This window comes from Pan paniscus, chromosome 11 (genome assembly GCF_029289425.2).
Source record: "Pan paniscus chromosome 11, NHGRI_mPanPan1-v2.0_pri, whole genome shotgun sequence".
Taxonomy (NCBI): Eukaryota; Metazoa; Chordata; class Mammalia; order Primates; family Hominidae; genus Pan; species Pan paniscus.
In genome coordinates this window covers 27,868,671-27,884,892 of record NC_073260.2, presented here as the reverse complement: position 1 = coordinate 27,884,892, position 16,222 = coordinate 27,868,671, and the positions used below count along the sequence as shown (strand labels likewise).

Here is a 16,222-nt window from a genome sequence, read left to right as displayed (position 1 = left end):
GTGTACGTTTTGATAAATTTTAACTTTATAATTTGTGTACATTTTATAGTAGTAAATGACAAAATAGACTAGTATCTATCTATATATCTTAAAAATACATGACATACATTTTTGGGGTTGTTTTTTTTTTTTGACATGTCTAGGCTACACAGTTTGTCTGCAAGTTTTTTCAAATTGTCACAAATCTCCAAAAATTTTTCTAACATGTTTATTGAAAAAAATCCACGGGCTGGGCATGGCGGCTCCCACCTGTAATCTCAACACTTTGGGAGGCCAAAGCAGGAAGACCACTTGAAGCCAGGAGTTTGAGACCAGCCTGAGCAGCATAGTGAGACCCTGTTTCTACAAAAAATTTAAACATCAGCCAGGCACAGTGGTGTGTGCCGTGGTGAGAGGATTGCTTGAGCCCAGGGGTTAGAGGTTGCAGTGAGCTATAATCATGCCACTGTACTCCAGCCTGGATGACAGAACAAGACCCCATCTCTTAGAAAAAAAAAAAAAACCACCTGTAAGTGGACACTTGCAGTTCAAATCTGTGTTGTTCAAGGGTCAACTGTGATTACATAAATAAAGGACAACAGTTGTTTTATCATATTTAAGTAGCATTTTGGAGAGGAATTTAAAAAATGGATTCTGAAAGTGTTTTGTGTAGTTCTAGCAGCACTGGTATAAATATATGTCCCTTCCCCAATTATCTTACGTAAAAGAAAATGCCTCATGTTGATATACAGCTTGTTTTAAAAGTTATTTACGACACACCGGAGAAAAAAGTTTTTGACAGATACAGCAGAGTCAATGGCAATAATTAAAAAACAAACAAACAAAAAAACTCAGCCAGGTGTGGTGGCTCACCTATAATCCCAGCACTTTGGGAAGCCGAGGCAGGTGGATCACCTGAGGTCAGGAGTTCAAGACCAACCTGGCCAACATGGTAAAACCCCATCTCTACTAAAAAATGCAAAAATTAGCCAGTCGTGGTAGTGAGCGCCTGTAGTCCCAGCTGCTAGGGAGGCTGAGGCAGGAGAATGGCGTGAACCCAGGAGGTGGAGCTTGCAGTGAGCTGAGATCACGCTACTGCACTCCAGCCTGGGTGACAGAGCGAGACTCCGTCTCAAAAAAAAAAAAAAAAAAAAAAACCTCATTCAAATCAATAAGGAACACTAAGTCTGTTAGGAAAATGGACTAACTTGAATGGATCACCAACAAAATTTAAAATTTAAATAGCTTGTGAACATGAAAAAAATGTTCAAACTCACTGGCTAACAATGCAGTGTACATGTAAAGCAGTAATACTATTTATTATGAATTAAATTTGCAAAGATTTAAAGAATATTTGACCAGAGATAGTACTCAGGGGCTTCTGCTCCTCATGTGTCATGTAAAGCAGTATAACCTTTCTACCCTTTGGTTTAGTAATTCTGCTTTTATGACTCTGTTTTTTAGGAAGTGTTATTTGATAAAGGTTCAATAAGAGAATGAGGCTGGGTGTGGTGGCTCATGCCTGTAATCCCAGCACTTTGGGAGGCCAAGGCAGGTGGATCACTTGAGGTCAGGAATTGAAGACCAGCCTGACCAACATGGAGAAGCCCCATCTCTACTAAAAATACAAAATTAGCTGGGCGTGGTGGTACATGCCTGTAATCCAGGCTACTTGGGAGGCTGAGGCAGGAGAATCGCTTGAACCTGGGAGGCAGAGATTGCGGTGAGCCAAGATCGCACATTGCATCCAGCCTGGGCAACAAGAGCAAAACTCCGTCTCAAAAAAAAAAAGAGAATGAACAATTATATCTATATGATGTTCATCATGTCACTAATTAAAATTATCTTTATGAAGAATTAATGAGTTGCGTGCAGTGGCTCATACCTGTAATCCCAGCACTTTGGGAGGCTGTGGTGGGAGAATCACTTGAGGCCAGGAGTTAGAGACCAGCCTGATCCGCGCAGGGAGACCCCATCTCTACAGATAATTTTTTAGAATTAGCCAGGTATGGTGGCACCTGCCTGTGGTTCCAGCTACTTGGAAGGCTGAGGTGGGAGGATTGCTTGAGCTGGGGAGGTTGAGGCTGCAGTGAGCTGTGATCATGCCACTGCACTCCAGCGTAGGCAACAGAGTAAGACCCTATCTCTAAAAAATTTAAAAATTTTTTTAAAAAGAAAAATTAGCAGTAAAATGGGAAATAATCATAAAAGAGTAACAATACAAAGTGAAAAGAATAACAATACAAATTATGCAGTTTTTCTGTTTTAAACTATATAGAAACATTGAAGGAAATACACAGAATTGTGTATTGGCCATTAGTTAACTTCTAGGTAATATGATTTTGAGTAACTTTGTATTTTATAATTATCTGTTGAAAAAATAGTTTCGTAAAAGTGACAGTGTGACCTCATGGTAAAAAGCCAGGATGTAGTTAATTAGTGAATTCAGAATTCTGAGAATAGCATAATCAGTGAGAGTATGGTATTGGAGAAAGCTCTGGAGATTGTTGGAATTGAACTCTAGGCCCTGTTGAATTTATGTTTGTGATAGTGAGGGTGCTGTGGGAATGCATTCTATGTAGTAGGAAGTATGCAGGTCAGAAGAATAGTACTGGAACTGCAGCAGTGTAGGAGAGACTTAAAATGGATGCCTGATTAGTGTATCTGTAAGGCTGATAGGGCCAGCTTGTGGTAATCTTTGAAAGTCTATATTGGTGGTGCTGCATATCTGTGATGTATTTAACGTTTTCAACAAAATTAGTGTTATTTGTTTGCTTTGGGGAGAGGTGATAGGATATAAGGATCAAGAGCATGCGCTTTGGTTTCAGACTAAGTTAAAAATCTGGCTCTATCGCGTATTATACATGTGACCTTGGGCAGGCTACTTAATACTCTGTGTTCCCAGTTGTCACATCCATAAAACCGAGATGGTAATAAAATGTACTCCATAGGGTTGTTGTGAAGATTAAATGCAGTGTATTGTACTTACTTGTATTACACCGTGCTTGGTGCGGGACCTGGCATTTGGTAAATATTCAACAAATGTTTGTGCTATCATTGTTGGAAAGAGAAAAGTTAGGATATAGGGACAATAAGTTTGAACCTTTTTTTTGAGACAGAGCCTTGCTCTGTTGCCTAGGCTGGAGTGCAGTGCCACAGTCTCGGCACCCTGTAACCTCAGCCTCCTGGGTTCAAGTGATTCTCCTGCCTCAGCCTCCCAAGTAGCTGGGACCATAGGCGCATGCCACCACACCCAGCTAATTTTTTGTATTTTTAGTAGAGATGGGGTTTCACCGTGTTAGCCAGGATGGTCTCGATCTCCTGACCTCATGATCTCCCTGCCTTGGCCTCCCAAGGTGCTGAGATTACAGGCATGAGCCACCGTGCCCATCCTGAACCTCTTAAAAAAATTCAAAATGAGGGTGAGAACTTGCATCTAACTATAAAGCACAAACTTTTCATCTTTCTCAATGTTTTTCTTAACGCATGTGTTTACATTGTTTCCCTATATTGCCTTTTCCTTTTCTATTTTACAAAGCTCTTTTTGAGAACCATGGAAACTATATTCCTTATAGTTATTAATGTGTTCCTATTTCAGACCCAAAATACAATAGCTTCCTTTCTTGCAAACAGGAAATATTCTATTTCTTATATCTTTTAGATGAATCAGCTTTAGATAAAATAATAGAAAGGTGCCTCAGGGATGATGATCATGGCTTGATGGAAGAATCCCAGCAATATTGTGGCAGCTCAGAGGAGGATCACGGTAATCAGGGAAATTCAAAAGGAAGAGTCGCACAAAACAAAACTCTTGGGAGTGGCAGTAGGGGTAAGAAATTTGACCCAGATAAAAGCCCCTTTGGACATAATTTCAAAGAAACTTCAGACTTAATTAAACATCTGAGAGTCTACTTGAGGAAGAAATCTCGGAGGTATAATGAAAGCAAGAAACCCTTCAGTTTTCATTCAGACCTTGTTCTGAACCGCAAGGAGAAAACCGCCGGAGAAAAGTCACGGAAATCTAATGATGGTGGGAAAGTCCTGAGTCACTCTTCAGCTCTTACTGAACATCAGAAACGTCAGAAGATTCATTTGGGGGATAGGTCCCAAAAATGCAGTAAGTGTGGGATAATCTTTATTAGAAGATCAACTCTTTCTAGGAGAAAAACCCCTATGTGTGAGAAATGTCGGAAAGATTCATGTCAAGAAGCAGCCTTAAATAAAGATGAGGGAAATGAGAGTGGAGAAAAAACTCATAAATGTAGTAAGTGTGGAAAAGCCTTTGGCTATAGCGCCTCACTCACCAAACATCGGAGAATTCACACTGGAGAAAAACCCTATATGTGTAATGAATGTGGAAAAGCTTTTAGTGATAGTTCATCGCTCACGCCACATCATAGAACTCATAGTGGAGAGAAACCCTTCAAATGTGATGACTGTGGGAAAGGTTTCACCCTAAGTGCTCACCTCATTAAACATCAGAGAATTCATACTGGAGAAAAACCTTATAAATGTAAAGACTGTGGGAGACCCTTTAGTGACAGTTCATCTCTTATTCAACATCAGCGAATTCATACTGGAGAAAAACCCTATACATGTAGCAATTGTGGAAAATCCTTCAGTCATAGCTCATCCCTTTCCAAACATCAGAGAATTCATACTGGAGAGAAACCCTATAAATGTGGCGAATGTGGAAAAGCCTTTAGGCAGAATTCATGCCTTACCCGGCATCAGAGAATTCACACTGGAGAAAAACCATATTTGTGTAATGATTGCGGAATGACTTTTAGCCATTTTACGTCTGTGATTTATCATCAAAGACTTCATTCAGGAGAAAAACCCTACAAATGTAACCAGTGTGAGAAAGCTTTCCCAACCCATTCACTGCTAAGTCGTCATCAGAGAATTCATACTGGTGTAAAACCTTATAAATGTAAAGAATGTGGGAAGTCCTTCAGTCAGAGTTCATCTCTTAATGAGCACCACCGAATTCATACAGGAGAGAAACCCTATGAGTGTAACTATTGTGGTGCAACCTTTAGTCGAAGCTCAATCCTTGTAGAACACCTAAAAATTCATACCGGAAGGAGAGAATATGAATGTAACGAATGTGAGAAGACATTTAAAAGTAATTCAGGCCTCATTAGACATCGGGGATTTCACTCTGCAGAGTAATCCTGGAACTACATTAAAGTGGGGGGAATTTAATTCAAATTGTCAGTTACTGAAACCCTGGGATGTAAACTTACAGTATTGATCAGTAGCTGCAGCTTTCGTAAATTGGCAGTTAGGAAAAATATTCTTTTGCCCATTCATCCCTCTTCTTTTCAAGGATGGCAACGACTGGTAAACAGTAATTAGTTGGTAAAGTCACTGGAAAGGGAAGAATGCAAAATGATTCTGAGGCCAGACGAATTGGAAAAGCTCTTTTCTTCAGGGGATTTCTCTCTGATTTCTTCCACTACCATGTAGTGTGATGGAGAGAACTTGACTGCAGTCAGATAACTTGGATTCTGTCCCAGTTTGCCAACCAACTTGCTGTATACACCTTGGACAAGTCATTTGACCTTTCAGAATTTTATTTTCGTCACCAGCAGAATGAAGGGATGGGATTAATGATTTTTGCCTTTTTTGGTTTTTTAGTTTTTTATTGGTATCCTGATAATCTCTGAAGCTGTGGACATAAGTTATTTTTTTTTTTATTTGTCATTACTTTCAAGTTTCTCTAGTAAAAAATACCACTATTCAGGATGCTGGACTTCTTTTCTTTTTTTTTTCTTTTTTTTTTTTTCAATTTTTCTTTTTTGGGATGGAGTCTCACTATGTTGCCCAGACTGGTCTTGAACTCCTGGGCTCAAGTGATCCTTCCATCTCAGTTTCCTGAGTAGCTGACATTATGGGTACACTCCACTAAGCCTGGTTCCTAGGATGCTGGACTTCTAGCTTAGTGAGAATGCAGTATACTTTTTGAAAACTTCGTGCAGGAATCCCTCAAATGCTGTAACTAGGAATGGGTCAGTGAAGTTCAAACGACTTTTCCTTGAGGGAGTATTTTAATTGGACAAGGGAACTCTTTTTCTTTTGGGCATTGGCCAACAGGACTGAGAAGCCAGAGAGCTTGCACCTGAGCCATCTCAGCCATGAGAGTAACAGTCCTAGGAAAATAGATGGGGGCTGGGGGTAAGGAAATGTGCTGAAGACAGAGCTATTCTGGATGGATTTTGGTTTGCAAAAATTCTACTTTAAAACAATTTTGCCTGTAGCAAGTACATTTTTTTGCAATTGGAGTGTAAACATTCTGTATGGCAACAGTTAAAAGCTGTTATAACAATTTGCTTGGGTGTGTGTGCGTGTGTGTGTGTGTGTGTGTGTGTGTGTGTGTGTATGTGTATACATTGTTGCCACTATCTAAAATTAGGGCATTTCATACTAAAAGCTTGTCTTAAAAAAATTATAAGGGCTAACAACACTGGGCTTTTATTTATGTAAAGCACTCATCTGGTCCTGGGTAGCAGCTGCCACCTTTTGATGGGGAATCAACTTTCTGACTTAGCTAGTTCTCTCATGTATGTAACCTGACTTTCCCACTGTATGAATGTTCTATTATAACCCCTACCATTTGGAGAATAGATACCCTAAAATCTAAAGAGACCGCACTGATAGCAAGTAAAGTTCAGGGAATGAATGTAGAATTGATACAGAAAAAATTTTCAGTTTTCTTTTGTGAAATTAGACCTCAGAGGAATGGAATATACGGGTATTGGTGGATTATTCCTTATAAATTTCATTGGTGGAGTCTGAATAATAATTTCCAACTGAAAAAGGAACTTAAGGCCCTGAATGAGTGAGGTTTTGGCTTCAGGTCATAGGGTTCTGGAGGAACCCCATGGACTCAACAGTGGTCTAGAAATAAGTTCCTAAAGTTGAAATTGTAGGCACCTCCTATAAAAAGAGAGCTAAACCAGAAAACTCTTGGCTTATGGAAGTAAAGCGATCCTTAATGCTAATCTTAGACTCAGGAACATTTACTGTGACTAATGTATGTAGGTGTGAAATGCTACCTCTGGGAGAAGGTTTTTGGTGCCTCCCCAACCCCAAGCCTGCAGTTTAAATATTGCCGTGTGATAAATTGGTCCGCATAGTTATTGCTAAGCAGACCAACGAATCACATCCTAGCCATGAAAGGAATGTTTATTATGAGAATCATTCATAATGGTTTTAAGTTTTTTTCTGAAAAGACAAAAAACTTGTTGTAAGTTTTGTTTTCTGAAAAATATAATTTATAGAAAGTTGAAGAAATACGTAAAAGTCTTCAGAAGAGGCTTGTTCCAAGATGATTACTCTTAGACTCCCTAACATTCATAACAATGTTTTATCCCAGTATCCATTGGGAATCTGGAGTATAAACTTTTTTTTTTAAAGGAATTTATTGAGGTACAAATTACATATCATTAAAACCATTTCAAGTGTACAATTCAGTGAGTTTTAGTAAATATGCTGAGTTGTGCAACCATTACCATAATCCATTTTTTAGAACATCATCCCAGCAAGATCTGTTATTCCAGTTTACAGTTAATCTCCCTTCCAACCTCTAATCCCAGGCACCCACTACTCAGTCGACTTTGTGTCTCTAGAGTTGTCTTTTTCTGTACATTTTATGTTATATGTGATCTTTCTGTGTTTTTTTCATTAATGTGTTTTAAGTTCATCCATGTTGTAACATACTAGTACTTTATTCCTTTTTATCATAAATAATATTACATTATGTGGATGCTTCGTGCATTCACTAGTTGAAGAACATTTGAGGTTTTTCCAGTTTTTGCCTGTTAGGAATAATGCTGCTTTGAACATTGGTATGCAAGTGTTTTGAACGTTAGTGTACAAGTCTTTGTGTGGACATGTTTTCATTTTTCTTAGGCAGATGCCTGAGGGGAGTTGCTAGGTCATACGGTAAATTTTCATTTAACCTTTTTAGGAAACTGCCAAATTGTTTTCCAAAGTGACTGCATTATTTTACATTCTGACTAGTAATGTGTGGGGCTTCCCATTTCTCTACAGTCTTGCCAGTCATTGTTGTCTGTTTTTTAAAAATTATACCCATCCTAGCGTTTGAAATGATATTCCTTTGTGGTTTTAACTTTGATTTTCCTGATGGTGAATAATGTCAAAGCATCTTTTATGTGCTCTTCAGCCATTCATGTATCTTAGTGAAATGTTTATTCAGATTTTTTGTCCATTTAAAATTGGAGTTTGCTGATATTGTATTGTAGTCCTTTTTATTCTGGATATAAGTCCTTTATCCAATATGAACTTTCTAAATACCATGTACTAGCTACAGAGAGCAGCCTCAAACTCTGTTGGATAATATTTATCAAAGTCTTGATTTCAGTAGTTAAGTCTGTATAATTGCCTGCAGGACATTCAGTCTGGCCCATCACCCAAATATTTAAATTCACTTTTGGATTAAGTCAGATTATCAAAAGGCTTTAAATGTCTTTTGATTCATTATAGGATTGCTTTTATGAAGAGCACTGTGACACATTTTACTTTAAAATGAAGTCCTTGCTTTAAATAATGTTTCCTCTTAATGAGCGTGTATAAATTTTTTTCATGTCACAGGACAAGGCAAGGTTTTGGTCAATAAAGTCATTTTATTTATTTTAGAATTATTTTTTAATGTAGTAAAATACATATAGCTTAAAATGAACCATTTAAACACTTTTTGGTTATACAGCTCAGTAGCATTTAGATAGATGCACATTTTGTGCAGTCATCACCACTATCCATCTCCAGAACTTTTTCATCATCCCAAACTGAAACTCTGTACTCCTTAAACAATAACTCCCCATTTTCTCCTCCTCAGGCTCCTGGTAACCACTGTTCTACTTCCTGTCTGTACAAATTTGACTGTTCTAATTACTTGGTATGAATGGAATCATACAATATTTGCCCTGTTGTGTGCGGCTTATTCCACTTAGCATTATGTTTTCAAGGTTCGGCCGTGTTGTAGCACATATCAGAATTTAATTCCTTTTTAAGGCTGAATAATATTCCATTTTACTTGTATACCACATTTTGTTTATCCTTTTATCTGCCAGTGGACATTTAAGTTGTTTCCACCATTTTGGCTATCAAGAATAACATTGCTATAATCAGTGGTGCTTTCTGTTCTTTTAAGTATATGCCTAGAAATAGAATTGCTGGATCTTATGATGATTCTATATTTAACTTCTTGAGGAAGTGCAACTACACTATTTTAAATTCCCACCAGCTATGTACAAGGGTTTCAGTATCCCCGCCCTTGCTAACACTTATTTTCTATTTCTTTTTTATAATAGACATCCTAATGGGTTTGAAGTGGCATCTTATTCTAGTTTTGTTTTGCATTTCCCTAGTGATTAGTGATGTTAACTGTCTTTTTATGTGCTTATTGACCATTTGTATCTCTTCTTTGGAGAAATGTTTATTGAAGTCCTTTGCCCACTTTTTAATTGGTTTTGTTGGCGTTGTTGTTTAGTTGTAGAAGTTCTTAATATATCCAGAATATATAAAGAACTTTTCAGATAAATGATTTGCAAATACTTTCTTCCATTCTGTGTGGGTTGCCTTTTCATTCTATTCCTAATGCCCTTTGAAAGAAGGTTTTAATTTTGGTGAAGTTCAATTTTTCTATTTTTTCTTTTGTTTCCTGTGCTTTTCTGGTCATACCCAAGAAACCATGGCCAAATCCAATGTCATGAAGCTTTTCTCCTGTTCTAGGAGTTTTATAGTTTCAGGTCTTATGTTTAAGTCTTTTAACCATTTTGATTTTTATGTATGGTAAAGGGTCCATCTTCATTCTTTTGCATGCGAATATCCAGTTTTCCCAGCCCCATCTGTTGAAGAGACTATCCTTTCCACATCATGTATTCTTTGCACTCTTGTCAAAGATCATTTGACCATATACATGCATGTTTATTTCTGGCTGTCTGCTCTGTTCTTTGGTCTATATGTTTGTCTTTATGACAGTACCATGCTATTTTGATTACTCCAGTAATGTTTTGTAATCAGGATTACACTATGTTTCCTGTAGTATGTTTTTGAAATGAGGAAGTGTGAGGCCTCCAGCTTTATTCTTTCCCAAATTGTTTTGGCTATTCGGGGGTCCTTAAGATTTCAAATGAATTTTAGGATGGTTTGTTTGTTTTTGTGGAAAATGGCATGAAGATTGGGCTTGCATTGAATTTGTAGATCGCTTTGGGTAATGTGGACATACTAACAATAACAAACATTACAGTCTGTGAACCCAAGGTGTCTTTCCATGTATTTGTGCCATCTTTAATTTTTTCAGCAATGTGTTATAGTTGTCATTGTACAAGTCTTTTGCCTCCTTGGTCAAGTTTATTCTTGAGTATTTTATGTTTTCGATGCTGTTGTAAATGGGTCTTTGTTAGTGAAGCATAACTGAGTTTTGAGTGTTGATTTTGTATCTTGCAACTTTGCTGAATTTGTTTATTAGTCATAGTTTCTTGTGAAATTTTTGGGATTTTTAAATATAAGATTATGGCATCTGCAAATAGATAATTTTTCCTTCTTCCTAATTTGGATGGCTTTAACTTGCCAATGGCTCTAGCTAGGACTTCCAGTACTGTGTTGAATAGAAGTAGCAAAAGCAGGCATCTGTGCCTTTTCCTGAAATGCTTTCTATTTTATATCATTCCGTATGATGTTAGCTGTGGTCTTTTCATATTTGACCTTTATTATGTTAAGGTAATTTCCTTTTATTGATAAATTCTTGTTTGAAGGACAGTTTTGCTGTATATAGAATTCTCAGTTGACAGTTTTTTTTTTTTCTTTCTGCATTAAGAGTATAATAACGCCACAGCCTTCTGGCTTCCAAGGTTTTTGATGAGCAATCAACAGTCTCACTGAGGATTTCTTTTATGTGATGATTTGCTTCTCTCTTGATGCTTTTGAGATTCTCCTTTTGTCTTTGGATTTCAACAGCTTGATTATAACTTGTCTTGGTGTCTCTGTGGGGTGAGGGTAGGAGTCAATTGCAGTGCTTGTTGCCATAGTTCAGAACCTGCACCACAAAGACCCTTCCAGTTCTGTAGAGTCATTTATTGCTTTATTATCAGTGCAATGGAGAGTCACTGGAGGTTCTCTGTGTGTGTGAGTGTATAAATAAAGATTTAATTTTGTTTTGCTCTTTTGTTTTCCCCTCGGAATAGTTTATCAGATGAGGAATTTCTTGATCACTGGGGAGAAATATATTACAATTCTGAAAACACACTGTCAAAATGCTTTTCATAAAATGTAGCACATTTTAGGGTTTCTCCCTTGTGTGGAAATGTTAGTGTCTATAAAGGTCTGAACTAAGAAAGCTTCTCTCAAGCCACAACACATGTGAGGTTCCTCTGCTGAATGAATCTTTTGGTGCTCAGTAAGTTGTGATTTCCAAGCAAAGTGTTTTTCACCCTGAGAAATTGGTGAGGTATCTTTCTCTCAGAGTCTTTTTTATGAAGTCTGATGTTGAGAGGTTCTTCCAGGTTGGAGTTCTCAGGTCTGTCTCCCTTGTAGATTATCAGAGTGGGTCGATAATCTACAAGCTTTGCTAAACCTACCTGTAGCTCTTCTGGGGCAGCGGTCGTGGTGGTGGTGGCGGCGGCAGCAGGGTTCCCCATTGATTTTCTAAGTGTTTGTAGTCCTTTTGTAAAGTGGACCCTTGCCTTCTAAGGTAATGGTGAATGATACATATTCCCTTCATTTTTCTGCTTTGAAGCTTCAATCTTCTTCATTTTCTCTTTTGATCTGTCAACACAATCAGAACATTTAGCTCTTTGAGCATCTTTAAGGCAGTTGCTTTAAAGTCTGTCTAGTGAGTCAATGTTTGGTCTTCCTCATGTCCATTTTTTGTTGGTTTATTTTGTGTCTTTGAATGGTCAATACTTGTTTCTTTGTATGCATCGTGATTGTTTTTGTTGACAACTAGACATTTGAATTTTATAATGTGGCAACTCTGGAAATAAGATTATTCCTTTTTCCCCAGGGTTTATTTTTTGTTGTTGTTTTTTGTGTTGTGTGTTTTTTGTTTTCGTTTTTGTTTTACTGTCATAGGCTGTCTCTGTGCTAGGGATCAGCCTGTGTTGAATGCCTACAGTTGTCTCAATTCTTTACAGAGCCTGCGTTTTTCCCTGGGCGGGAGCAATGGCTTTCTGAATTCACCTAGATACACAGTTTTTTAAATGTCCAGAAAAACAGGTGTCATCCCTTTTTTCTCCTGGAAGCCACTTTAGCCAGTTGGGGGTTGGGAGAATGGTAGCTTGCTTCTTTGTCTGTTCTTTCTCTGTGATCAGAAGTAGATATCTGCAATCAGAACCCTGATATTTGGAGGAAGTGGCTATTATTGTCCACCCTGGCTGCAGCAAGCTGACCCAGAAATGTGGGGTTGTGTCTCCACAGCTGCCTGCCATGGAGTGGGTGGGGATGGGTAGCTGCTACTTCACTGAAGGCTGAAATCCACCAATGTTAACTGCAATTTACCAGTCAGGATTTCCCCTAGAAGCTACAAGTGTTCAGATGGACTCATGTGCTCCCAAAATAATCACTTTAGGAACTTTCTGCTGATGTAATTATTATCTAGGTGGAGAGGTGGATTCCTGGGCCACTCTATCCATGTCTTTGATTTTTCCTACTTTCTTGAAGATTTCTTCAACTTTATCTTCCAGCTCTACTATTAAATGTTGTGAATGTTTTTATCTGTGCTGTCATATGTTTATTTCCAAGTGCATTATCTGATTCTTCCTTTTTTCTAATTGGTTTTGTTTCATAGGTGAAATATTTTTTCTCTGAGCATGTTAATTATAGTGTCTTTCTGTGTTATTCTGCTCCCTGCATTATCCCTGTTTCCTTTGAGTTGTTTTCACCTGTTTTCTGTCTCTCACACTGGAGGCTTTCCTGAAGCCTGTGGTGATCTTTGACTATTTATATTTAAGAGCAGGGCTCTAAAAAGCTGATTGGAAGGTGTTTTAGGTACTTCAGCACCATCCAACAGTAATATAATGTGAGCCACATACATAATTTCAAATTTTCTAGTAGCCACTTTTAGAAAATAAAACAGGTAAAATTAAAAATGTATTTTACTTCACCCAATATATCCATAATATTATTTCATCATGTAATCAATGTAAAAAAGTATTGAGACATTTTGTTTTTTGCACTATTTTTGAAATCTGGTATGTAATGTGTTAATCTACACACAAAATTTTCATTTGTAATATGTAACTCACATTTAGATTTATAAAACGTAGAGTTGATAAGTAGATTCACATAGTTCTTCCAAACGTACTTTGTTGTTGTTCTAAATATACTTAATTTTCCAATAACTGAATCAAGTATCCAGTTTTTTTTTTTTTTTTTTTTTTTGAGATGGAGTCACACTCTGTTGCCCAGGCTGGAGTGCAGTGGCGCAATCTTGGCCCACTGCAACCTCCACCTCCTGGGTTCCAGCAATTCTCCTGCTTCAGCCTCCCCAGTAGCTGAGATTACTGGTGCACACTGCCACGCCTGGCTAATTATTTTAGTAGAGGCGGGGTTTCACTGTGTTGCCCAGGCTGTTCTCCAACTCCTAAGCCCAGGCAATCTGCCTGTCTCGGCCTCCCAAAGTGCCGGGATTACAGGTGTGAACCGCCGCACACAACCCCAATTTTTTTTTTATATTTGCATCCACATTAACAAAACTTTTATTAGAAAAATTCATTTAATATCTAGGCAAAATTATATCACTTTCAAAACTATTTTTAAGTAAATTCAGTAACATATCAATTCAGTTTATTAGCATCAAATTTGATGAAGCAGTGCATAAATGGAAACAAAACAGTTTATCAATACAACATATTCTTCAGATTTTGCTTATTTTTTGCAGCCATTTATTACATTTAAAATTTTGTGCATATTGTCTCATTTGAAAAATATGTGAGTTATTCTGTTTTATTTGTATTATGAAATGTTTCTATTGTAAATAAATTCTTTTACCTGTCTAGCCAGGTCACAAGTTTTTCCCATTTTAGGAGCTTCAAATTTAGCTTGTTCATATGCAGCGTGATATTAGGGAGAAAATGTGAATCACAGTGCTACTTTTTGTCTTTGATTGAATATCTGGTAAGCATTTCTTTTGTTTCAAGGAAATCTTGAATTGGATTTTCTAGTACAGGAAATCCTTATAAAATTCTTTTGTAAGTCATCCAAGTAACATTGGTAAAGAAACAAGATCATTAGATACATTGTCTTTTTTTTTCAGAAGTTTCATAAACTGTCAACATTCTATAGCTTTTGTGCATATGTACTGAAGAATTATAACACATGTATCCATGACTCGTTTCTTGGAGTCTGCTTCAGAAAATTGAACACAAATATTTTCAGTATGTATCATGCAATAGAATAAAGCAATGAGGGAAAAGTTATCCTCTTGCTTTAAAATTCCAACATGGATGGTCTTTTGACTTAACTTAGCTGGAGTTCCATCCTTGTGATAGAAACTAACTTTTCTGTCTCTAACTGAAATTCTTTGACAGATGGAAGATTGTCAAAAATATCTGCCATGAGTTTGAGCCTTTAGGCAATGAATTCACATTTCATTGCCTTTACATGAATTGACATTGTAAATTTGGAGGTTCTTTGAGACAGAATATACCCAGAGTTTTCTTTGGGCAGTGTCTTATATCAAACAGTTCATCTAAGGCTAAAGAAAAATACTTGAAATTTTTCAAAATTTGAATTAATTGGTCTTTATTATTAAAATATAAATATTCTATTAGCAAAAATATATTCTGTTCATGTATATCCAAGAGCAAAATTGTTTAATGGTTTCTTTCATTGACGTTTTCAGTTTTCATGAATGTCTTTTAAGGTCTTTTCCTCGTGATTTTCTAAATACGATAAAGTGATAATTTCTTCATCTCTCCATCTAAGGTTCTTTGTAGATGCATGTGTAAGAAGCTATTTTATAGCTTGCCAGGTTTACAAACTCAGACCCTTTTAAAAGTTGTTTAAATTGTTTTGTTAGAAATTTCACTCGCAGTTCATATGAGTAATTTTGTGTATTCTTTTTTGACTTACACTCACTAAATGGTTGCTAAAAATTACATGTCTTAAATATTGTCTTAAGTATTATCTACTATGTATCTTTAACACTTTTGAATAGAACAAACAGCTTTTCCATTTTGCTCTGCTGCAGTAAATTGCAATTGCCATTCATCATTAAATGTGCACTATACTGTCTCTAGTCTTCTTTCTTGACTATGCCAGTTGTAGTACCAGCTTCTGTATCTGCACTGAATTCTGCCTCAGTAATATGCCTTTGTTTAAAATTTAAATATTTTTTCATTTTTTTAACCTAGAAAATAATTATAATGAAAATATTAAGTATCTCATTTTAGGATTCTGATTTACATAGGTATCACTGTAACTTGTGCTGTTTGCATAGGTATACTCTATCTTGTGCTATCTGCATAAAATATCCAAGTAAACACATTGTGATTTTACATCCGTGCATAGAAAAAAAAATCATCTGAACTCAAATCAATCTGTTGATACTGAATAGATTGGTGACGTGTTTATGTGTAACACTAGTGATAATGCACGTTCCTGTACAAGCATTATAATACAACAGTGTCCTATGCAATGCAGTGGTTAAAGTGAATTGTAGTTCTATCAAAATAAAGATACGTTTAGTGGAAAAGTATTTGACTCTGCTTCTGTTTTTAAAATTGTGAAATGTGGCACTGTGTGGATTTCCATTTCTCACTAGCCTCAAGTGACTACCATATTAAGTTGCTCTACGCAATCCTAGCCACAGAGAACCCAACAAATTGGAGTAGCTTAACTGAATGAAAGTTTATTCCCCAGGGGTCTTTCCAGCATTTTGTTGCTTTCCCATATTTTGTAGTCATGCTGTGTGGAGCACATAACTTCCAACGTCCCAGAGGCAGGGAAAGGAAGAACTGGAGCATTGTGCAGTGTTTTTAAGCACTAGCCTAGAAACAGCTGAGAACCACAGGTTTCAAACTCGGTGCCAAGGTTTCCCATTCCACTCTAGAGATCTCACACAGGCTTCCCAGGATATTTTAAAATCTTGAGATTATCACAACTACAACTATTGACATCACAAACTACTACTATTATGTTATTGGAACTAACTACTTAGCAAATGGAATTGATAGTTAATGGGTTTTTTGTTTGTTTGCCTGGGAGCATTGTGGAA

At 37.0% G+C, this 16,222-nt stretch overlaps 1 protein-coding gene across 9 annotated transcripts in view; it reads left to right on the top strand.

Annotated features, from left to right (window-relative positions):
• Positions 1-16,222, top strand: part of ZNF483 (zinc finger protein 483) — a 53,442-nt gene that overhangs the window by 12,910 nt on the left and 24,310 nt on the right. For 3 of the 9 annotated variants that reach the window (XM_003810869.5, XM_034967980.2, XM_055117253.1), the window contains one exon: positions 3,641-15,700. The exons of 5 other annotated variants lie outside the window; for them this stretch is intronic. In XM_003810869.5, the coding sequence (XP_003810917.1) occupies positions 3,641-5,154 (1,514 nt within the window). In that variant the 3' untranslated portion in view covers positions 5,155-15,700. Of the gene's footprint in view, positions 1-1,443; positions 3,602-3,640; positions 15,701-16,222 lie in introns of those variants that run through there. One more of the 9 variants, XM_034967981.3, reaches the window with a different exon arrangement.